The 24,887-nt window shown below is 41.9% G+C and overlaps 2 protein-coding genes across 2 annotated transcripts; both read right to left on the bottom strand.

The window, feature by feature from the left end:
- Positions 1–537: 537 nt before the first annotated feature.
- On the bottom strand, positions 538–9,473 carry LOC135550668 (dolichyl-diphosphooligosaccharide--protein glycosyltransferase subunit STT3A). The gene is made up of 17 exons (XM_064981684.1): positions 9,375–9,473; positions 7,440–7,567; positions 7,237–7,297; positions 6,995–7,116; positions 6,504–6,649; positions 6,288–6,378; positions 6,088–6,194; positions 5,699–5,863; positions 5,279–5,459; positions 3,487–3,642; positions 3,237–3,328; positions 2,822–2,977; positions 2,263–2,568; positions 2,026–2,128; positions 1,448–1,636; positions 1,246–1,361; positions 538–900 (listed from the first exon to the last, which is right to left on the bottom strand). Exons 2-17 carry the CDS (start codon positions 7,525–7,527, stop codon positions 862–864), a joined length of 2,118 nt encoding a protein of 705 aa, XP_064837756.1. The 5' UTR covers positions 7,528–7,567; positions 9,375–9,473; the 3' UTR covers positions 538–861.
- Positions 9,474–9,953: 480 nt separating this feature from the next.
- Positions 9,954–19,783, bottom strand: LOC135550667 (etoposide-induced protein 2.4 homolog). Its single transcript, XM_064981683.1, has 11 exons — positions 19,652–19,783; positions 18,339–18,486; positions 17,551–17,696; positions 16,890–16,950; positions 16,676–16,742; positions 16,437–16,561; positions 12,588–12,707; positions 12,259–12,370; positions 12,038–12,149; positions 11,834–11,908; positions 9,954–11,706 (listed from the first exon to the last, which is right to left on the bottom strand). The coding sequence occupies exons 2-11, from the start codon at positions 18,378–18,380 to the stop codon at positions 11,541–11,543; spliced, it is 1,026 nt and encodes a 341-aa protein (XP_064837755.1). The 5' UTR covers positions 18,381–18,486; positions 19,652–19,783; the 3' UTR covers positions 9,954–11,540.
- Positions 19,784–24,887: the final 5,104 nt, after the last annotated feature.

The raw sequence follows: 24,887 nt of genomic DNA, 5'->3' as shown, positions 1-24,887 counted from the left end.
GGCCAAAATTCACCCAACTTATTATGGGAAGCTTGTGGAAGGCTACCCAAAACATTTGACCCAGGTTTAACAATTTAAAGGCAAAGCTACCAAAATACTGAGTGTATGTAAACTTGACCCACTGGGAATGTGATGAAAGAAATTATAAATCATTATACTATTATTCTGACATTTCACATTCTTAAAAGGCGTGATCCTAAATGACCTAAAACCGTGCATTTGTACTAGGATTAAGTGTCAGGAATTGTGAAAAACTGAGTTTAAATGTATTTGGCTAAGGTGTATGTACATACACAGTAGTACCCACCCTCTTTTCCCCCAGTTCAAATCATACCATCTCCCATGATTGCTTATTGTATGCATTTGGTATTCAGCAAGCAAAATCATATAATATATATATATATATATATATTTTTTTTTAAGAGTTGCATGGTTGCTAAATCTTGACTCAAAGCTCTTGGGAAAATCTTATCTGCCAAAGATGGCATGGTAATGTAAATACAACGTAAATTCAAAACTAGACGGACAACATGCCAGTCACATTTATCCCGCTTTTATTGACCACATTATTAAAATCAAAGCTCACCGACTGACAATATTGTTATTTTGGCCATTGACTGCAGAAATAATTTGACATTTGATTGGACATTATTAAACACCACCTCCTGCCATTCCCAGACGAGAGAAACGCCACATTGGTAAAAAAAAAAAGAATAATCTGCAATTCCCAACAAAAGTACAATATAAAAAAATAAAAACAATTTAAAAAAAAGAGTTTAATTTCACACTCATCTGCAGACCACAGGGGAAGGCTTTCTCAGTGCTAAAAGGGGTTTATGAACGTTGATGGGTCAGCGGGCTTTACGTCCGTGATAGCCCTCGGTTATCCAGGTCTTTCACCTGAAGGTTAAAAAAAAAAACGTTAATAAATCGTAAAAAAATAAAATATTTTGACTCCTTGGTATCAAATAAGGAAATAGAATTTATACTCCCACATCGCAGCTTTTTCATGTAGAGTCTACATGTAATGTTTAAAAAAAAATAAGCCTCTGGAATTATTTTTTATTTAACTAGGCAAGCCAGTTAAGAACGTTCTTATTTACAATGACGGCCTACACCGGATGACGCTGGGCTAATTGTGCGCCGCCCTATAGGACTCGTGATTCAGTCTGGATTGGTCTGGTACTCTACAGGTGACTGAATAAATACAGAGGAGTAGAAGACCATAGCAAGGAGGATATATACCTTGTATATTCTGACCAGCCAGTGCTCTGTAGTGTAGGCCTCCTCCAGCACATCCAGCTCAAAGTCCTTGTTGCCGATCTCAGCATTTCTCACTCGATCATAGCCAGGGGGACGCTCTGGAACAAAGATTAGAACATCAGGACTAGGGCCAAGATGAATAGAAGCTTGACACCCAGTGTCATAATAAGGCAGGGTTACTCACTGGCTTCTGTGTAGACCTGGCCGAAGCGGTAGTAGCACATCTTGTACATAAGGCAGTTGAGCAGGACAGGGGAGCCCTCACGGTCCACACGGAACTCTCCAGTGGGGGTGTAGTAGTCGTGCTCCTTGATGTGCTTCCCTGTGTCTGTGCTGCCCCCAATGCGCACCATCCACAGAAACTTGTTAATGTCTGCACAGAGAGAGATGTGTTGGCAGACCCAAAGCATGAGTTATATTTTTAAGTTAAAGATGATCTAATGCAGTTGTATGCAAACTTTCATCACCAGAATTTCTGGGGACCCCGTGTTTTCCGCAATCATTTATTGCGACCCCACCCCCAAAATCGAATGAACCTTAAAAATAAGATGCATTTAAATTGAAAACAACAAAGGCTTAAATTCAATGCATTTTCATCTTATCAAAAATGAAACCAATAAATGCATTTACCACTGATCTGATTCATGAATGTGGCAATGACAACTTAATCTGAAACATATGTTAAGAAGCTGTAATAATTAGAAGCTGTAATAATCCAAGAGTGATTGGCATTGATAGTTTCCACTGGCATTGTAGACTTACCGTCTGAGGAGTATCCCGTCAGTCCACCAAAAATGACCAGGACGTAGCTGACATCCAGCTCTCGCATGATCTCATAGGCCTTCTCCTCGGTGGACGCCATAGCCTACAGGTCAGACACACACAGTTCATATATAGTTTAGAAGTCACAGGTATCAACCACACATTAAGATGATAGGATTGCCATGTCAGTCCCATGTAAAGGAATCAATACAGAGAAGAAAAAAATAAACACTTCACCTGGCCAACTCTGGAGATGTGCGTGTTGTTCCATGTGTTGTTGTCCACTAGAATTGTTCGATTAGCCATGGCTGTTATCTGATAGCCGTAATCCCACCATGACATCACTTTAGCATCCTCTGGGGTGTTGTGGCGGAGCCAGTAGTAGGCCTCTCTGAAGTCATCAAAGATGATGCGGCTGCCGTCTCCGCCGCGGGCTGACAGGACGATGGAGGGGGAGGAGTAGGCCTCGCTGGTCACCCAGGTGGAGTGGAAGGTGTAGGTGATGAGGAAGAAGGTCATGACCAGAATCATCCCGCTGGCCACCTGGTGGACAAAATGGTACAGGATATCAGGGACCTAATACTACTTTCAGATCTACAGTGCTTAAGGGTTGTAACTGGACCAAGATCACCCTTATCAAATGCATGCCCTGACTTCATCAGTTGGAATGACATCCAGTATCAAATGGCTACATGCCAAAGCTGCATTTAGGTGACACTAACAACCATTTACTGAACAGTGCCATCTGGGGGCCAATATTGCATCATGATGCCTTGATGTATCCTTCCTCGCTTACCTCGTTCTTGATGGGGTAGGTGGAGTCCTGCTGCTTCTTGCTCTTCTTGTCTGGCCGACTGATATCCAGGTTCTTCATGTAGGTGGTGAGGACCTGGGACACACCAATGCCTGACAGGATGCACATGACTGGGGCCAGGACCAGCATCAGACGTACCTGAGGAGAGAAGCAGCCAAATTAGTTGAACATAACTTGCTACATAGTCTCTTTCTGGGAGCTCATCTGCTTGCACAACATACAATAGGGGAAAACTAATCAAGCGTTGCCAGACTGCATGAATATTATGGATGGAGCCTAGGGGAGCACTGACAGGTACCATGTGCAATTCCTACTACAAAAGTAAATATTGGCATATTAGACACTACACATTTCAAATATTCCTCTCATCCAAGAGCTAATCTGTAGGCCGATTTACCATGACAGCTGAGAAGTACATGCTGGTGACTCCGTACATAATGATGAAGATCCTGGCATCAGACAAGTTGTTGAAGCAGTAATACAGACCCACTGTCAGTAGGAAGAAAAGCAGGTTCATTAAATCGTCGCAATGTTTTTCTTTACGTGTGACCTGTCTCAACAGTATTCTGATTAATCCAGTTACCTAAACATCACTCTGCTGTCATTTCACCAGCAAAAACCATTTCAGACTGATTGAGTGGGTTTACCTGGGAACATGAAGACAAGCAGCTGCAGGTCAAAGTAGTAGGAGGACCAGGTGGTGGGCTGGTGCTCAGACACAGAGGCGATGATGGGGATGTTGTTCTTGGCATAGGACGGGTCCAGCAGCGAGTAGAAACGACCCGTCCAGGGGGAGATCTTCCCTGAGAAACACCAATCACAACAGTCAAGTCAAATGAACAAGGCACTACCGAATCACTTGGTTCTGATATTTATTGGGTATAGGGTTATGCGTTTCTGATATTTATTGGGTATAGGGTTATGCGTTTTCTTTAACCACATCTGTATGTTCATAAAATACTTTTTAATCTGCAGGACCTCAAATTTAGAGAATTTTTTGATCTAGGAATAACCAAGTCTTGGTCCCATGAGCTGAAATAAATGATCCCAGACATTTTCCATAAGCACCAAATGTATTTACATCCCTGTTAGTGAGCATTTCTCCTTTGCCAAGATAATCCATCCACCTGACAGGTGTGGCATATCAAGAAGCTGACTTAACAGCATGATCATTACACAGGTGCACCTTGTGTTGGGGACAATAAAAGGCCACTAAAAAAGGTGCAGTTGTGCCACATGTCTCAAGTTGAGGGAGCATGCAACTGGTATGCTGACTGCAGGAATGTCCACCAGAGCCGTTGCCAGAGAATTAAATGTTAATTTCTCTACCATAAGCCACCGCCGCATTTTAGAGAAATGGGCAGTAGGCCTCACAACCATGTGTAACCACACCAGGACCTCCACAGCCAGTTGCTTCAACTGCGGGATATTTTGCGACCAGCTACCTGGACAGCTTTTGCACAACCAAAGAATTTCTGCACAAACTATCAGACACAGTCTCAGGGAAGCTCATCTGTTTGCTCGTCATCCTCACCAGGGTCTTGACCCGACTGCGGTTTGGCGTCGTAAATCAACTTCAGTGGGCAAATGCTCACCTTCAATGGCATGCTGGAGAAGTGTGCTCTTCACGGATGAAGAGAGATTTCAACTGTACTGGGCAGATCGCAGACAGCTTGTATGGCGTTGTGTGGGTGAGCAGTTATGGTATGGGCAGGCATAAGCGACAGACAATGAACACAATTGCATTTTATCTATGTCAATTAGAATGCACAGAGATACTGTGACAAGATCCTGAGGCACATTGTGCCATTCATCCACCGCCATCCCCTCATGTTTCAGCATGATGATGCACGGCCCCATGTCGCAAGGATCTGTACACAATTCCTGGAAGCTGAAAATGTCTCCGCATACTCAGATATGCCACCCGTGAAGCATGTTTGGGATGCTCTGGGTCGACATTTCCAGCAACTTCGCACAGGCATTGAAGAGAGGTGGAAAACATTTCACAGGCCACAACCAACAGCCTAATTTACTCTATGCAAAGGAGACGCGTCTCGCTGCATGAGGTAAATGGAGGTCACATCAGATACTAGTTCTGATCCACGCCCCTACATTTTTTGTTAAGGCATCTGACCAACAGATGGATATTCTGTATTCCCAGTCATGTGAAATCCATGTTCAGGCCTAATTTATTTATTTCAGTTGACTGATTCTTATATGAACTGTAACTCAGTAAAATCTTTTCAATTGTTGCATTTATATTTTTGTTCAGTGTATATGTTAATCATCAAGAACAAACAGGCTTTGAATAACTATACAGGTCTGTAAATAGAAGCCTACATTAGCAAGTAGAGACATTGCTCTGGACCAGAGTTCAAATACTTAAGCTGTACTTGATTGAGTGTATTTTCCTGTGCGGATCCTTGGAGAGTTTCTTACCAGTCAGCATGAGCACAGTGCCCACAGAAAGCAGGACGAAGCCCACCAGGGAGATTACGCTCTTGAAGAGGACCTCAAACTGTTGAGTGTTCAGCTTGCTGCGCAGGTAGTCCACAAAGGCATGGATCTGACACAGGCCAAACACCCCGAATGCTGCCATGTGCTCAGACGACTGCACAGGCTTCAATGGAGACAAGGAGGTGAATGGAGTGAGTGTAATATCCCAAAATCCCTCCAATGGCAAACATTTGTGATAATAGGATATATAATCATTATTTTGAAAAATCATACTGGGCCATAATATTTATGGACCCATGTTATAGTCACAAGATAGCATGCAGTCTAACTGCATGTCCAGAGCAACATCTGGACAGCAGCTGTGTATGCGTTGGAAGGGAGAAAATACAGGTAAGTGTTTACCTGAAAGCCGACGAAAGAGATCTGCATGGAGAGGATGGTTCCCAGGCAGTAGACAGTGCAGTAGGCCACGTAAATACGGTGGGAGAAGCGGCCGGTGAGCATGAGGACAAGCACGTGGAGGGGGATGAGGTTGATCAGGAACACATAGCCACCCCAGGAGGACACCTGCAGACAAAGACATAAGGGTTGTGTTCATTTGGTTTAACGTTTTTGCTATATAGTGTAACAATGTCGTTTGCCATTTGTCCTTTATCTTAAACGCAGCCATGGTAAGTCTCCTTCAGATAAGCCTCATAAGAGTAATGTCAACCTTTAGCAGGGACCAAGTTACTGTAATTTTCAGTTTAAGATCCTTATACTTTCCTTTATTTTAGAGGCATTAGTCTCACCATATAAAAGTAAGCCAGGGCACACATGGAGGACCAGTAGATGGAGCCTGTATTGACTGCCTTGATCCACATGTAGTATGTCAGCAGCATGCAAAATATAGCAATACCTGGACAGAAAAACAAGAAAATATATTAAAGATCACAACAAGGGCCAAGTCTTTTAGAGGGGCATGTCTGTGGGGAAGAGGCATGTTCTGTACCTTCATTGTCATAGGAGCCGGCAACAGAACGGGAAATGTAGCCAGGTACCACTGCTATCATGGCGGCAGCCAAGAGCCCAGCACCTGCATCCTACAAGAAGTAGAAAGTAGATTTGAAAACCATGGAAACAAGTACATCTCAGAGCACTTGAGAATTTTCAGTTTGTAGGTTACCTTTGTTTCTTTATGTTTTCTACCTGATGTGCTGCAACCTACCTTGAGCTCCTTGGTAAAGTGGTAGGTGACAATGGCAGTGAAGGAGGAGAAAAGGGGAGCCAGGAAAACACAGACGTTACGGATGTCGATGGTGATGTGGAAGAAGTTCAGGACGTGGTACAGGGCAGCAGATGTGATCATCAGGCCTGGGGGACAGGGCAGGACAAAGAGTTAACACAGGACAAGTCCACACCACGAAGCTGCCTACCTCAATGAAGTACACAAAATGGCCTGGGGGAACCCGGACAGTTAACAAAGGGCAAGTAGCTTCTATCAGTGTTAGCTTGCCGTTGCCGAAGAATGTGTGGACAAGGCCAACACAACCACAGAAAGGATCTTTATGACAGAGGGGGGAAAAAGGTGACAATAGAGTTGATGACCCAAAGCCACCTTAACACAGGACAGTCTCTTTTAGTGGAACATTCTAATGTTTAGATAGTCACCCAATAACTTCAAGTACAGTCTTGTATTGAACAGGTCATCCCACCTACCTGGGTAAATAGTGCCACCGATGATCCTCCCCAGAGGGTACCATGCCCGGTCATCAAACCAGTTATGAAAGTTGTAGAAACCCTCCTCTACCAAGAAACGTGTTGTCCGGTAGTTGAAGTACCTGACGATGAAGAAACAAAGCATGCAAGGGATTTGAACACCATTTGAATTTTAATAGTAAACTGCCATCAATTTGAACGATTGGGGGGGGGACTATCATAAAATAAAGTAGTGGACTTACGGATCAAACTCATGGATGACACTCTCAAACCTCAACACAGAGAAAAGCCTGGTGGAAAAGGCTGGGGATAAGGGGGAAATAAAGAGCAAGTCTAAATCATCTCTACTCATGTCAGAGTCAGGTGACAACAGCCTTCAATAATAATAATAATGAATACTATAAGTGTAGAGTAACAGAAAAGGATGTAAAGTGTGTGTTCTTACACAGGATTGCAGCCATAGACAGGATGAGCAGCTTCAGCAGCGTATCCTGTTTTTCATAGGATAGCCGCAAGAAGCCCAACTTCGTCATCTTCAAGCAGGGAGGGATAACTTAGCTTATCCCTTAATACCTGTTGGGAAGAAATTCTAAATTAACCGTGTAGGTGAGGCAGCAAGCACCATTCCACATTTGCCTTGCTTGTACATGAGTCAGAACAGCAGTCATTCAGTTTTGTAGTAGCTTGATCAGTAACTCAGTCATGAGGCAAATCTGTTCAATAAAAATTATTCTTTGTTGCATTTCTGGGTTTTGTAAACATGGTGCTTCAGTCTACAAACTCAGGGCGAGTAAGTTCTACTACTGTGTTTGTTGAAAAACTCACTTGACGAATGTTAAATGCATCACACGATATATTAACCCATGTCTATATTTCAGTTTATTGAGTTGATTTTTTTTTTTTTACAGGGACAGTGCACATTAATCAAAAGTGCCAGTTTTAGCCAGCCGGCACATTTTCAACCAGTCCCTGGGCAGGTTATTAAAAACAATTACAATATAGACAATAGCAACATAGAACAAACAGTAGCAAGACAAATTTCATAAAAGAAACAGTGTTTCCACACCTCACAAGCTACAGACATTGAAAGCAGCAACATACAGCTAGGGACCATGTTCACAAATCTGATTGACCTTAAGCCATGTCTTCAAGCATTTTGTGAATGTGTGATATGTGGTGCAGTTTTGTGTCTCTGATGGCAGTGTATTCCAGACATGGGAAGCTCTCAGAGAAAGCAGATTTACTAAAGGTGATTTTCCTTAAGGGAACTACACAGTCACCTCTCATGGGAGACCTTGTGGAACTGCTGCCATATGTTTGGGTTTTCTGTTAACAAAAATACTAAGTTGAGGGGGAGCCAGGCCATTTAGGATCTTGAATAGAAGACATGCGGTCAGTGTATTGCACAAGATTTTCCCAACTCAGGAGCTCATGCTTTCTCAGGATGTAACAGTGATGATGGCTATTGGGCTTCCTATCAAGCACTTTGAGAGCCTGTTTGTAGACAGACTGAATAAGTCTTAATGTTGTACAGCAAGCTTGGGCCCAACTAGTCAAGCAGTATGTTAAGTGGGGGTGTATCAAAGATTTGAAGTACAGTTTTGCTACCAATGTAGTCAAACAATTTCGTATAAATCAGAAATTAGCTAGGTTGAATTTGGTTATTTGAATTACCTTTTTCACATGCTTTTTAAAAGAGAGGTTGGAATCAAGTATGCTGCCGAGGTACTTAAAATCTGATACCACCTGGAGCTTCTCCCCTGACACACAATACTAACACTATTTGCCAAATGAAATCACTGACTGGGTTTAAAGACGTGCCCAACTCTGTTCCAACCAGATAAGGACACGCGCATCGCCAGGTTGGATGTGGCGAGAGGAATCAAACCAGGAAATGGATGCAACTCCGTCTAGGCTGCAAACTTTCCTTGTATTGACATTCATAGTTATTTTTCTGCCTTGACCGACCAACCAAATTAATTAACCCAGGCTATTAAATGTTGTACACATGGCAACACCGGTAATAGAGAAATTCTGCTAAATAGCTGACATTAAGGAATTGTCAAGTTCAATGCAAGTAGCTAGCGAATGTCGCTAATTTTCTAGCAAATAATCTGCATGCATTGTCCTAAACGCAATAAATGGTTAGCCATCTGGTGGGTTTTACGTTCCTGTAAAAAAAAGACGGCTCGAGTTGAATGGAATCTGGGCTGTGCCTTATCTTTACATGCTAGCTAACTTTAGCTGTATGAACGAACATAAGCTCTTCTTCCACTTACTCTCAAAATTACACAATTTCAGAATATGTATACAAACAGAACCACATAGCATTTCAATTATCTATTATGTTGATTTGCCAGCTATTTTGAGCGGCACTTACCCACTCCGTTCCTGTTACATACACTTCTCACACACAACCTTGTGTGCCGCTGAATCCCACCCAACTAAGCTATGCAACGCGTTTATTGGTCTTGCGTCGGCCCTCAGGAAACTATCTCATTCCTGATTCGTTAATGAGCTATCATTCAAACAGGCCGGATAAATCGCTGTTCCTTCCAGTGACGTGTCCTTAATGCTGAGGAAATATCTTGAGTTCGTTTAAGCTGAACTGCGATGTACCGGGCTATGGCCAGTGACGTGAACGGGAAAAAGTGGCGAGGGAGGACCGCTTTCTCAAAATCGAACATTAATCTGCGAATCCCCTTCTTGATTAAATTTGTCTGGCAATATAAAAAGCGACACCCATATATATATATTTTTTTAACATTGTTAAATATCTCTTAGTTTCCAACCAGTTATGCAGTAAAGTATTACCTACATTTGGACATTAATATAATTTTGTGAATTATTTTACAAATGTTGAGATGTTTTAAATAAAATATCCACGTTGGAAACATTTAGCAGCTTACAATAGAATATTGTAGACGAAAATAATTGTGTCAATCAAGATGACTTCCAATTAGATGTGTATACTGACCAATTTTATTGAAATTAGGCATAATACTTTTACAAAATCTCACTCACATATATCAATCTGGATACATAAATACTATGCACTTACAATTATTACATACTGCCCCCCCCCCCAACCTATTAGATAAGATTAGGTAAAAGCTTGATGGTAACCCCCATGGTGAGGTTTTGGTTGAACATTCAGAGCCAAGAGATATTATGTCAAAAATCCCTCACAGCCCGTTTGGATTTGCCACTGCTCAAAGGGGAACATAAACACAGAGGGCTTCTCCCATCTATTAAGGTATGCACCATACACCTTCCTTTCTTCCTTCAAGAGAAAATCAGTCAGAACGGAGCTCAGTGACATCTTCCAAGTACCTACACTGCAGTGTTCTGTGTACAATTGATCGAAGCAGAAGTGAGTCGAACAAAGTAGTAGATAAAGCAGTTTGGCAGTGTCATCTGATCTGACCAAGCAGCAGAGTCATACAGCTTCACCTGTCTGTCTAATACACAACTATAGAAAACAGCTTCTTCAAAACAGCTAGCCTTACTTTACACACAACAACCAGTGATATAGTTGGATTAATTAGGGATGCTCTTTTTTTGTGGGATGTTTAGACCAGCTCCCATGCTGAAAGTGTACAAATTACAATTAGTCTAAAGAAAGCACTTGTAGGAAAAAAAAAAGTATCCCTTTGTTTTCACCACACAAGATTATTCCTGGGTTTCTGGCCAGAGGAGTACCAGTGACACCCTGGCTTTACAGAGAAACAGCTATTTATTAACAAGACATCATCCCATCAGTGTGAAAGGAATGTCACTTGCAAACACAGAAAAATGTACATGTCACAACTCTTGTGCTCCACTTTTGAACATCGCAAACATGTCACCCCCTTCAATGGAGAAGGGGCTTATTTTAGTCACACACGCTTTGATGAACATCTAGTCACTGGCTGCATCCCTGTGCTGATTCCTCAAACAAAGGAATACCAAGGATCGTGTGACCAGTGTCTAAAGCTCTGTCTGTCATTCAAAATGTAGAGTAACATAACATGAGTCCTGGCAAAAATGTAACCCTTTTCCTTTTTCTCTTCCACATCAAGAGTTTTATACAAAGCAGTCTGGAATCAGCCACGGGGTGATAAACAGAATAAACAAGCAAAACATGGAAAACATTGGAGGAGCAATCAAAAAGAGCAGAACAAAAACAAATGAAGAAAAACAATGTATATGACTGCTTTTGCTGAATTTAAAGCACTAAAATGGCACATCATACATAAAAAACTATTAGAACAAAACATTTTAATGAGAATAAGATATAAGAATCCTGTGTGTTTGAGTGTGAGGCACACAGCAGTTAAATCTCCTTACACGTCATTCACATTAAAAACACACCTGACCTGTGCTCCAAAATAATATGAAATTGGCCATAGAAAAATCGTTAAAATCACAATAAAATCTCTAAACCAAACATCCTCCTCCTGTCCTGATAAGAGAAATCCTTTCACAGACAGAATCAACTGCTCCATTGGTTTACTGAGCAGCTCCGCTCCCTTGCCGTTGTCGTCCCCCCCCCCCCCGGTGGCCATCACTGGGTGGACAGGGGTCTCTGGCGGGCAGGAGAGGCTTGGGGAGAGGTAGGTAGCTTCTCGGCGGAGATGGACGAGTTCAGGGAGGACTGCAGGTGGACCGTCTTGTGGAACAACTTGTTGCTAATCAGCACAACCAGAGAAAAGAGGCGCAGCTGGAAGTGGCTGTGTATAGAAGATACGGGGGGAAGAAAAGAGTGAGTGAGCAGGGAAGATTTCACTGGCTCTTTTCACACAAGTGAATCAGTTTGATCACAGGTCATTATTAGGGCGTGCAGTGCACCATACTCACTATAGCTTTGTTGGGGTTTTGGCCTCGTTAGCGCTGATAATGAACAGAGGGAAGAGGATGGAGAACAGACAGCCACTATTGCAGAAAAAAAATAGTATGATTTTAATCGATCATTAAAATGATTTGGGATATTAGTAGGACTGAAAGTCTGCATAGTCTGCATGGCTTGAAAGAGAGACAGAGAGAAGACATTAGTGGCATTACCTGATTATATATGAAGAGGGGAGGGCAGTCAACAGAGCCATGGGGAGACCAAAGCCAAAGTAGTAGGGCCAGTTCCTCTCAATGTTGGACAGCCGTTGGTGCATCTCAATGCCTTGGGTGAAACGGTTACAAATGGGTTGAGATTTTAATCAGTTCCTATTACCTAAAATGAGTATAATACTTTGACAAGAAATACATCTTTGAGTAGAAAGGAGGCTCACCATGGTTGAACCAGCGATACTCAAAGCAGTAGAGGGAGTAGAGCAGAGACATGTGGAGAAGGCTGACCATCTGTCCAATAGCGTCGATGGGGAAGAGACTCACAACCATACCCTAGAGGACCACAACAAAGACAAGATGAGATAATATGTTGATTACTAACTCGAACCATTGAAGGTAATGGATCACAGCTCTCAGTGTTGAACCCGAAGACCCCTGTAGGTTTTAATTACAACATAACCTTAGAGAACCCTCTTGACAGATAGTGAGATCATGATTGATAGTGAGTCTTCATGAACTTGACACATGGGAATGTCAACAGCTGTACTACCTGAATGAGGAAGAGAGCCTGGAGGAGGAGGTTGAAGATCATGTCAGCGATGATCTTACTGACGCTGGGGAAGGGCTGGGCTTTCCGACCAGACACCTCGAAGGCCAGGTCAGCTATGTCCTACAACAGACAACCAGAGGACGCGTTAACATGTGTTACACAGTAAAACAGGAGGTTAACGTCTCACAAGATCCTCAGGCAATAATATTCAAGACTGGAAGAGAATATAGATAGCAATAACACAAGGGAAATTCTTAACTACTGTGAGACATTCAACTGTATCAAAGCCACTACTCTATCCCGAGCATTGCTGGAAACTATATTGTCAACAGAGACCGTAATTCGGTTGAATGCATTCAGTTTTGCAACTGACTAGGTATCCCCCTTTCCCATTATTCATTAAATTGGATTATGATAAAAGGTATGGTTAGTGCTATCCTGTAGGGATGCACACTTAATCAAATTGCAATATTGACATGTACAATATCCATACCGCAAGAGGCTCCAATCTTTTTTTAAAACACCATCAATTTAAATGTAATAAAGGTACCCTGGGAAACTCTGCACAACACTTAGGTTTCTACCCCGTCACAACAACTTTGACTACCAGGCTTTTTCATTAGTTGTCATTCCAAACAACACCAACCATATAATTAAAATAATAGTTTGATTTCTATGATTCCAACAATTCACCAAAGTGTTTTGTAAAATTGCAATAATTCTTTTTAAATGACCATATCGTGGAGCCCTACTATCCGGGATCCTTGGGATGTCCCTACCCTAAAACTAAACCTAACCCATACCCTAACCTAACAGTATTCAATTTCATATCAGGTGACATCAGAGTTGGGACATCCCAAGGATTTCATTTTTATTTATTTTATTTCACCTTTATTTAGCCAGGTTGGCAAGTTGAGAACAAGTTCTCATTTACAACTGCGACCTGGCCAAGATAAAGCAAAGCAGTTCGACAGAGTTAGACCTAGAGTAAAACAAACATACAGTAAATAATACAGTCGAAAAATAAGTATATATACAATGTGAGCAAATGAGGTGAGATAATGGAGATAAAGGCAATACATAGGCCATGGTGGCGAAGTAAATACAATATAGCAATTGAAACACTGGAATGGTAGATTTGACAGTAGATGAGTGTGCAAAGTAGAAGTAATGGGGTGCAAAGGAGCTAAATAAATAAATAAATAAATACAGTAGGGGAAGAGGAAGTTGTTTGGGCTATTTACAGGTGCAGTGATCTGTGAGCTACTCTGACAGCTGGTGCTTAAAGCTAGTGAGGGACATAAGTGTTTCCAGTTACAGAGATTTTTGTAGTTCATTCCAGTGATTGGCAGCAGAGAACTGGAAGGAGAGGCGACCAAAGGAGGAATTGGCTTTGGGAGTGACAACTGAGATATACCTGCTGGAACGCGTGCTACAGGTGGGTGCAGCTATGGTGACCAGTGAGAAGAAATAAGGCGGGACTTGACCTAGCAGGGTCTTGTAGATGACCTGGAGCCAGTGGGTTTGGCGACGAGTATGAAGCGAGGGCCAGCCAACGAAAGCATACAGGTCGCAGTGGTGGGTAGTATATGGGGCTTTGGTGACAAAACGGATGGCACTGTGATAGACTGCATACAATTTGTTGAGTAGGGTGTTGGAGGCTATTTTGTAAATGACAATGCCGAGGAGCGGTAAGATGGTCAAATTTAAGAGGGTATGTTTGGCAGCATGAGTGAAGGATGCTTTGTTGCGAAATGGGAAGCCAATTCTAGATTTAACTTTGGATTGGAGATGTTTTATGTGAGTCTGGAAGGAGAGTTTACAGTCTAACCAGATACCTAGGTATTTGTAGTTGTCCACATATTCTAAGTCAGAACCGTCTAGAGTAGTGATGCTGGACGGTCGGGCAGGTGCAGGCAGCGATCGGTTGAAGAGCATGCATTTAGTTTTACTTGTATTTAAGAGCAGTTGGAGGCCACGGAAGGAGAGTTGTATGGCATTGAAGCTTGTCTGGAGGGTTGTTAACAGTGTCCAAAGGGCCAGAAGTATACAGAATGGTGTCATCTGCGTAGAGGTGGATCAGAGACTCACAAGGAGCAAGAGCGACATCATTGATGTATACAGAGAATAGAGTCGGCCCAAGAATTGAACCCTGTGGCACCCCCATAGAGACTGCCAGAGGCCCGGACAACAGGCCCTCAGGTTTGAGACACTGAACTCTGTCGGAGAAGTATTTGGTGAACCAGGCGAGGCAATCATTTGAGAAACCAAGGCTGTTGAGTCTGCCGATGAGGATGTGGTGATTGACAGAGTCGAAAGCCTTGGCCCGGTCAATGAATACGGCTGCACAGTATTGTTTCCATTCTTATCGATGGCGGTTAAGATATTGTTTAGAGCCGTGAGCGTGGCCGAGATGCACACATGACCAGCTCTGAAACCAGATTGCATAGCGGAGAAGGTACGGTGGGATTCAAAATGGTCGGTGATCTGTTTGTTGACTTGGCTTTCGAAGACCTTAGAAAGGCAGTGTAGGATAGATATAGGTCTGTAGCAGTTTGGGTCAAGAGAGTCCCCCCCTTTGAAGAGGGGGATGACCGCAGCTGCTTTCCAATCTTTGGGAATCTCAGGCGACACGAAAGAGAGGTTGAACAGGCTAGTAATAGGGGTTGCAACAATTTCGGCAAATAATTTTTTAGAAAGGGTCAAGCCCGGCTGATTTGTGGGGGTCCAGATTTTACAGCTCTTTCAGAACATCAGCTGACTGGATTTGGGAGAAGGAGAAATGGGGAAGGCTTGGGTGAGTTGCTGTGGGGGGTGCAGTACAGTTGACCAGGGTAGGGGTGGCCAGGTGGAAAGCATGGCCAGCCGTAGAAAAATGCTTATTGAAATTCTCAATTATAGTGGATTTATCGGTGGTGACAGAGTTTCCTATCCTCAGTGCAGTGGGCAGCTGGGAGGAGGTGCTCTTATTCTCCATGGACTTGACAATGTCCCAGAACTTTGAGTTTGTGTTGCAGGAAGCAAATTTTTGCTTGAAAAAGCTAGCCTTGGCTTTTCTAACTGCCCGTGTGTATTGGTTTCTAACCTCCCTAAAAAGTTGCATTTCACGGGAGCTGTTCGACGCTAATGCAGAACGCCACAGGATGTTTTTGTGTTGGTTAAGGGCAGTCAGGTCTGGAGAGAACCCAGGGCTATATCTGTTCCTGGTTCTAAATTTCTTGAACGGGGCATGCTTATTTAAGATGGTAAGGAAGGCATTTTTTTTTAAATAACCAGGCATCCTCAACTGATGGGATGAGGTCGATATCCTTCCAGGATACCCGGGCCAGGTCGATTAGAAAGGCCTGCTCACTGAAGTGTTTCAGGGAGCGTTTGATAGTGATGAGTGGAGGTTGTTTGACCTCTGACCCATTACGGATGCAGGCAATGAGGTAGTGATCGCTGAGATCGTGGTTGAAAACAGCAGAGGTGTATTTAGAGGGCAAGTTGGTTAGGATGATATCTATGAGGGTGCCCGTGTTCATGGCGTTGGGGTTGTACCTGGTAGGTTCATTGATAATTTGTGTGAGATTGAGGGCATCAATCTTAGATTGTAGGATGGCCGGGGTGTTAAGCATGTCACAGTTTAGGTCACCTAGCAGCACGAGCTCTGAAGATAGATGGGGGGCAATCAGTTCACATATCCACGTATCCAGAGCACAGCTGGGGGGTGTCGTTTAGACTAAAAGTATACAAAACTAGTGCTCTCCAGTGCCAACTGTGCATCAGTTCTCCCTGACCAGCACCCTTGTTACAACAACCACAAAACATCTCTATCATCGTCTGTGTCCTAACTAACAGAGGCCTCACCTGGAACCAGATGGCGTTGACTATCTTGCTGAGCACAAACAGAGGGAGCACCCAGAGAGCACTGAACACGGAGGTCAATATGAACTCCAGCCAGGACCAGACGTTGCCATGGAGAGAGGGGTCACCTGGCAGGAAATGGCTCTTTGAGTGACAGATTTGACCACTGTTCTTAACAAATCACTATGAAGCATGTGATAATGGAGTAAACCCGCCCCACTGTTCCTGGCAGGCACACATACCGATGATTATTGCTGTCAAAGTCTGCAGCAGTGGAATAAACACCCGGTAGAAGAGGAACAGACTGAGCTGCAAAGGGAATCGGAGGGGGGATTACTAACACAAACAATGTCTACGTAGTATTACATACAGTATTTGCCCATCATAAAAATACAGTATTTGCATGATATACATTTATCAAATGGTTTAAAAATATAGAAAAGTGTTATTATTTACCCAGAACACTCCCCCATTCCAGGCACAGCACTGAAAAATCCTACTGGCTAATTTGGGTTCACTGAAAGAAAGAATATGACAACACATTGTCACCCACCATTGTCATTAATAGGCACAAAAAGGTATAGGCCTTGGCCTATCGTGGACACTGGACAGCATACAAGGATCCATATTATAGGGCTTTACTCATAACTCTTAGGGCACAACTCAATCTGTATCGCGAAAGTTCAGTGCTATAGAGCAATTTAAAGGCCATATTCACACAATTGCAGAGACTGCATTCACAGAAAACACTGCATACGTCGGCTCAATTGGATATCAATCGCGCAATAGCGCTGAACTTCTGCGTTAGGGATTTAATTGAGCCCCTAATATGAACCTTTCACAACTAGAAATAGCGTATCAGGTTAGAGAGGGAGAAATTTCAATAAAATAGCAAAATATCAGTGTCTATTAAGCAGTAGACTTTTATGATATGTAACATGTATACCCTTTCTTATACACACAATATTGTGCCAACCTGAACAGAAGTGTGCTGGCTCTGATATTCTCTTTTCCCATCACCCTTTCACAGTTACAGAAACAGTGGTGGATCCAGGACCAGGACAGCCCAGCTTGGCAGTGTGAATATGGTATTGCAGCCCTACGTGCCAGTGCCTACCTCTCCTGTTTGCGTTCCTCACTCTGGGCCCGTCTCTGAGCCAGGGCCCCGCTGGCTCTCCTCCTCCGCTGCTCCTCTCTTTTCTGCTGGATGCGGGCATCCAGCTTGGAGATAGTTCCAATCCCCAAAATGGAGTCCTTAATCCCCTGTTAGGACACACAGAAAATATGCACAGACTGGGGTAAATTACTTAAAGGAAATTAACACATCACACTAGACTTGGTGGGTTGAAAAGTTCAATAGTAGTGTTTTAAATACAAAATGTATTTTTATATAATTTAAGTCATGTAGCATGTGCTTTAATGCACTTGGTTACATAGTAGCACAGTCGAAATAAAACAAATTAATTTTAAAAACAAGGCTAATCTTCGTTCTGCTTTTGTGGAGGGGATCACTAGCCACCTGGAAGCAAGATGATAAGGTTCAAGGTAAACAACACAAAGGTAAACATTTGGTTAAGCCTCTAAATGTAGGCTATTATGATTTTACCCCAAAGCAACGTTTGCTCTACTTTAGACTAGAGAAAACAAGACAAAAATAAAAAGCTTACATTTTCTCAAAACATTTCACTTGTCTTGGGTAAAAACACACTAATTAACCAGGAAAAATGCTAAATGGGGCACTGGATGGCTTCAATTGAACTAAAAACATAGTTCCCAATGGATCTAAACAGAACTTGGTAGTTGGTACACATCCTCATGATTCAGTGTCATAGCTGTACAGTCCTTTAACCCTATGTGTTGGCCTATCACTTGTGTGTGGATAGACAGGGTGTGTTGTTGTCTGACCGTCGCAACATTGCGGAGGAAGGCCCTGATGCTGTCTGTCATCTCCAGACCAGCTGCAGATCCATCAACTGCAGAAGGAGGGGTGGCTGGGGACCTGGTCAGCTCTCATGGCAGGGAGGGTAACACCCAGCAACACCACACAGGAAAGCTGTTAGAGAGAGCAGCAGGGTCACTTTGCGCCAAGTCTCATTATATTAAAAGGCGCATGTCATGTTATACAGCCTATATTTATTCACATCAGGGAGGCAAACAAAGCGGGATGGGTATAATTTGTGGAAAGTTCCAACAGGAATCTCTTCCAAAAACGTTGTGAAGTACAAGGATGCCAACAAACCACGCATACACAGTAGCATGATCAATTCACCTAGCTAATTAGCTGCCGAATAAGCATCAACTCACCACGTAGCTTATTCTTAAATGTTTGTCCATGGGATACCAGAGTGAGGACAGACATTTTTCGGAATAAACGTGGACGGTGAGTGAAAAACTTAAATAAATAGCCCACTCCTACCCGGTATCTTATTCTGCCGCTATACAGCTTTGTATGTGTTGTTTGTTGGCAACCTTGTTATTTACTTAGTTTATGGAACAGATTCCTGTTGGAACGTTCCACACCCAACCAAGCGACCTGGCTGTGTCGACATCAGTCACAACACGAGTCACGCAGGAAAACGTTTAGAGCAACAGGTTCACTTTGCTCAGCGGGTCTGTAAACTGATTGTTCACTGGCTTTATTGGTGACATTAAATTGAATAACCAGTTAGCTACCTTCCCAGGTAATGTTATCAAATAAGCATTTCTGAATTCAATTTCTCGCCAGCTAACCAGCCATCTGTTGTTAGCCAGTCATGGTTGAAACGTCGCTTTGCCTCAAGACTTGTGACCTTCTTGTGCAGACAATACTGAAACGGTAACGCTAGCTAACACATACAAAACCAAACATGGTATAGTAACCACATCGTTAACGTTACTTAGAATAACTAACGTTAGCTATCGAACGGCAGATCGTTATTTAGCTAGTATACAGTACACACGTTCAGTTTTAAGAATAGTCCATATTTTAGGTGTGAAACAAACTTAGCTAGCTAAAAAAATAAGTTAGCTAGTAAACATTACATCGTCCAAACTAAAACGGTGCAAGCTGATTTAGCAAACGTTAAATCTATCAAATTCAAACAGTGCAAGCTAGTTAGCACGCAAGCTAACTTGTCTCACTGGCTCGTTAGCAAAGCTAACAACGAAAATGATTTACTTGAATCAAGCAGACATTAAAGACAGGTCAGATAATCGATCATTTAGTCACCATGACCTACCTCATGCGACACTTTCCCTGAAATATTATCTTCACTTTTTTTTATTACTGTTTCTTTAGCTCTTTCTTCTTCAACAACAAACCAACCCCTGGCCCGTAATGTGTGTATTGGGCAACCTCCAACTAAGGGGATTGTGGGAGATGTAGTTTGGTGTGGAATGATGGCTAAAAGTTGTGTCCACTGAAGTTGAACTTCATCAGAGTGACTTCCTTCCCTTCACTCACACGATATGAAGGCAATAATCATGGTTATATTGTTGATTATTAGTCCCCGTTCGGTCTCTTCCTTGCCCTGCCACAGTGCTTCTGCTTCAATAAGGTATATAAATCCTGGATTGCTGATGTATTGGTCATTGAGAGGCTTTGCCTCCTGCTGGCCATATTGACACTCCCCATTAGGAGCAGAATGGAATTCTACAGTATTTCAATTAAATGTTTCATGGGCATTGTTGTAGTGGGGACAGTAACATTAGTAATCTCAAAACATTTGACTTTAAGGAATTTATGTTTAGCTCACATAATATAATTTAAAAGTATGCATTAAGGTATCTGTAATATAATAAATGTGGCAAAAATTAACGTAGACATTAAATACATTTGAATTTTTATAGCTTCCAAAATATTTTTTACGACGGTGGTGTCATGGTGGCTTCAACACAGCACCCCTATCAGTCATCTAGTGTATATAAATCATTGTTATGCTTGCACTTTTGGGATTTAGGCCAGGTGAAGCCACTGAGGTATAATATTAACTGGAGACTGTTAATTTGTCCGTCTGTTGTTTTCAAGGTAATCTACTCATGTTCGCCGATTCATGGACTGTCTATATCCAGTTTGCATCAGTTTATACGGGCCAACAAGGAGCAGCGCGAGCAGCGACTATCTTCGGCTGTGAGGGATGGAAAAAATTGTCCTCAGCAACAGTTATTGGAATAATTCAATGGATATTCTGTACATAAAGGTGTCTTATTAGGAATTTTCAAATCTGATTTGTGGCCATCTATGGAATTTTCTTTCTGGGCCGGGAGTCAGTTGAACTGTAGTACCGAAGCAAAATTGTAGGAGCAGTCTAAACCATGCTTCTAGAACGGGGGGCACTTCAATCCAGTCTGCAAGACATTTACAACAAATGTCTCCCCAGTTTCATGGTATCCAATTGGTAGTTATAGTCTTGTCCCTTTGCTGCAACTCCCGTACGGACTCAGGAGAGGTGAAGGTTGAGTGCTGTGCGTCCTCCGAAACACGACCCAGCCAAGCCGCCCTGCTTCTTGACAATGCCCGCTTAACCCGGAAGCCAGCCGCACCAAGTGTCAGAAGAAACACCGTACACCTGGGAACCGTGTCAGCGCGCATGCGCCTGGCCCAGTCGCTAGAGGCGCGATGGGACAAGGAAATCTCGGCCTGCCAAACCCTCTCCTACCCCGGATGACGCTGGGTCACTTGTGCGCTGCCTCATGGGTCTCCCAGTCACTGCCAGCTGTGACACAGCCTAGAATCGAACCCGGGTCTGTAGTGATGCCTCAATGGTGCCTTAGACCGCTGTACCACTCGGGAGACCCCTGCAAATTTAACAAACAATTGGTCCCCCCAAAAATGTATCCCTCCGTTGAATTTCAAAATCCCGATGTAGCCCTCGAGCAAAAAGTTTGCCCACCCCTGTTCTAGAATGAAACCCTAGACCCTTGGGTGAAGCACTCGTGACAACTATTGATGTAGGCCTAAAGGTTTTTGTTTTGTAAATAAAATGTTCCAAGGAATCATCACTCATGGATTTCATACAATTTAACACTAGTAGGCCTACATAATTTTTCCATTCCCATTACTAAAATACTAAAATGACGGGCTTATTGACACTTTAATAATTCTCATGCTGGGAACTAATGAGACCAACAAAGTGTGACTCAATGGAGAGACAACCACTTTTCCAGGATATGAATGAATAACAAAATGAACAAAGTCACTGTCTATCTTTTCCTCTGTGCCAAAACCACATGAACATTTTGAGAGAAAAGTTGAGACCTGAAAGCTAGGGCAGCATATAAGGAGGAAGAAGGTGAATAAAAAAAGGGCTAACACAGTCTTGTGACAGGCAGGAGACCCAGTTCGAACCCAGTAGATCACAAGAGCAAGATTAAATAGGGAGTGGAAAGGCTATCCTTAGAAGTGCAATGACAGGGCTATTCAACTATGTTCTTACGGGGGCCAAATTGAGGTTTTTAATCACACTCCCTTTTAACGTGTCCTGTGCAGCCTGTAATCATCATAGCGGGGAATTGAAGGGACGTCCATGTTACAGTCTTAGCTTTTAGGAATGGGTCATAAACAGTCATAATAACTTCTATCTCAAACGGTTCAAATGCTAGAGCCAAATTCATGGATAGAAAATGTATTCAACATGCCACATTGGCTTCAGAAACCGCCAGAAGCTGCTGTTGACCACAGAGAGTGTTTGATTCTATCAGGATGTTGTCTCTGGTTTTCAATCTTAATTTCGAAACTGAATCTGAGAAGTTGAATATATGAAACTTTGATAAACTTATGAAATTATAGTTTGTAACTTGATACACAGACAACGAATGCAATATCTACCATATTGAAACTGAATATATAAATATTGAATTTGAATATTCAATTAAATTGGAAATCATGAAATACAAGTTCAATTTCTGAACTCAAGTATTCAATTTGTGCATTACAAATTCTAAAATATCAAATTCTAATTCTACATCCTAATACAAATTCAAAATGATGGAATTCCAAAATATTTCTGTTGGCACACAACAGAAGAAGGATTAGGAACATGTTTGTATATCTTTCGCAAAACAAATCAAGTATTTAGCCGAATAACCAAGGCCATTTATTGACAGTTATTGATAATTGCAGCTTTACTTTCCAGGTCACTCCTGTGTAGGCCATGACCTTTTGTTGCCTTTAGCTGTTACTGTCGGGGAAACATGACTTAGAATTGTTGAAGTTCCCATTCCAGCGAAAACTATTACGATTATGAGATAAGAAAGTGACTCTTTATTTCTGTTTTTCAGTTAAAAAGAAAAAACCAGACTAAACATGGCTTTGGTCCAGTGGTAAATACAGTAAGTAGAAGCCAAGGTTATATGATTTAGTGAACCTAATGATCTACTCAGCTTGAGTCTTTGTTTAGAGTTCACCTTCAACTTTTTATTTAACCTAAAGAAATTGACAATGGACAAATTGTTATTATTTTTCACAAATGATAACATAATATGTATTGTGTACGAGTCATTTGAAAACATTACTGAAACTTGTAGAAAGAATGCACCAGGATTGCAAAATGCTATGGTGCTGAAGGCCTGTTTCTGAGAATTGAATAATATAAAACTTACTGTATTGTAAGCCTTGAATAACAAAATATGTACATTCATTCTAGGCTATATTACAAATCATACAGTGCCTTCGGAAAGTATTGACCCATTGACTTTTTCCACATTTTGTTACATTACAACCTTATTCTAAAATGGATTAAATAACAAAACATCCTCAGCAATATACACACAATATTCCAATACAATACTCCATAATGACAAAAAGAAAACAGGTTTTTCGAAATTGTTTCAAATGTATTAAAAATAAATAACAGTGATACCTTATTTACACTATTCAGACCCTTTGCTATGAGACTCGAAATAGAGCTCAGGTGCATCCTCTTTCCATCAATCATCCTTGAGATGTTTCTACAACTACATTGGAGTCCACCTATGGTAAATTCAATTGATTGGATATGATTTGAAAAGGCACACACCTGTATATAAGGTATAAGCAAAAACCAAGCCGTGAGGTCGAAGGAATTGTCCGTAGACATCCGAGACAGGATTGTGTCGAGGCACAGATCTGGGGAGGCGTACCAATACATTTCTGCAGTATTGAAGGTTCCTAAGAACACAATGGCCTCCATCATTCTGAAATGGATAAAGTTTGGAACCACCAAGACTCTTCCTAGAGCTGGCTGCAACCATCCAATCTACCTACCTCATCCCCATATTGTTTTTATTCACTTTGCTGCTCTTTTGCACACCAGTATCACTACTTACACACCATCATCTAATCATCATCATCTGCTCATCTATCACTCCAGTGTTAATCTGCTAAATTGTAATTACTTTGCTACTATGGCCTATTTATTGCCTTACCACCTCATGCCATTTGCGGAAAAAGTCAAGGGGTCTGAATACTTTCTGAAGGCATTGTAGGTTACATTGCATATCTATAAACATAAAAAACATGGCAACATTGCATCATAGCGACATAGACCGTCTTATTTGAAATGTCTTTGTTGATATTATGGCATCACCTTATCAAGCCCAGCTAACTCCTCCACTCTGCTCACTTTCCAATCAGAACATTCACAGTGTTTTTGGAATACGACATTTTTATACTACTATAAAAAATGTTAATTACATTTTCATAATGCTATATGTAGCTATAATGCAATGTTTATGATGTGTGTATAGTTGTGTAATGTATGCTTAATGGTACACATTCAATGTAAATCGTTAACATAGATTCATAGCACATGATATTGTAGATACTTTCAGCATTAGGGAACTTTATAATAAAGCAGGAAGGTGATCTGTGATTTATTCATAATATATCATAGCATCATGTGCCTTGTTACTTTACTATACAGCTCCATAATGTTCTATAGACTGCATCTTAATTCATAGGTGCTATAAATATGTTTATATGGCAATATGAAACCATTCTACTCTAAAGTACCGGGGGAAAGTGTTACCCTGAATTGCTTATCTGTTTCTTATGTACTCTCTACAAGAGTAACATTTGATCATTCCTCGTGTATAGTCTTTATCTTACTATACATTCAGCAGCATGTTCAATTGTTATTCAAGTATATTTACTCATACCTAATCCATATACATGACATAAACTGTCATTGAACGTTCATTGTCAATATCACTGTTTCTGATTTATTTGGAACAAATATTAATGGATTAAAACATTTATTTCAGAGGTCTAGAATTGCTTACAGGTTATGTCTGTGCTGTAAAGTCCTCCACTTCTAACCCCTGAAATTGTGTTACTGTAGTTACCCATTGAGGTAGCCCTATTTGCTGCTGGTGAACCAAATGCATGCTTGTCCCTTTAAATGGGTGAGAGTGAATGGCATCCGAAGCAGCCAGCTGCACTGTGGGCCATGTGTTCCTGCATCCTCCTCCCCTCTCATTCAGCTGTTTCCAAATGAC

Source organism: Oncorhynchus masou, chromosome 12, assembly GCF_036934945.1.
Source record: "Oncorhynchus masou masou isolate Uvic2021 chromosome 12, UVic_Omas_1.1, whole genome shotgun sequence".
In the NCBI taxonomy this organism is placed as follows: domain Eukaryota; kingdom Metazoa; phylum Chordata; class Actinopteri; order Salmoniformes; family Salmonidae; genus Oncorhynchus; species Oncorhynchus masou.
Note: the sequence above shows the minus strand (reverse complement) of the source record. Positions and strands in the feature narration are given on the sequence as shown.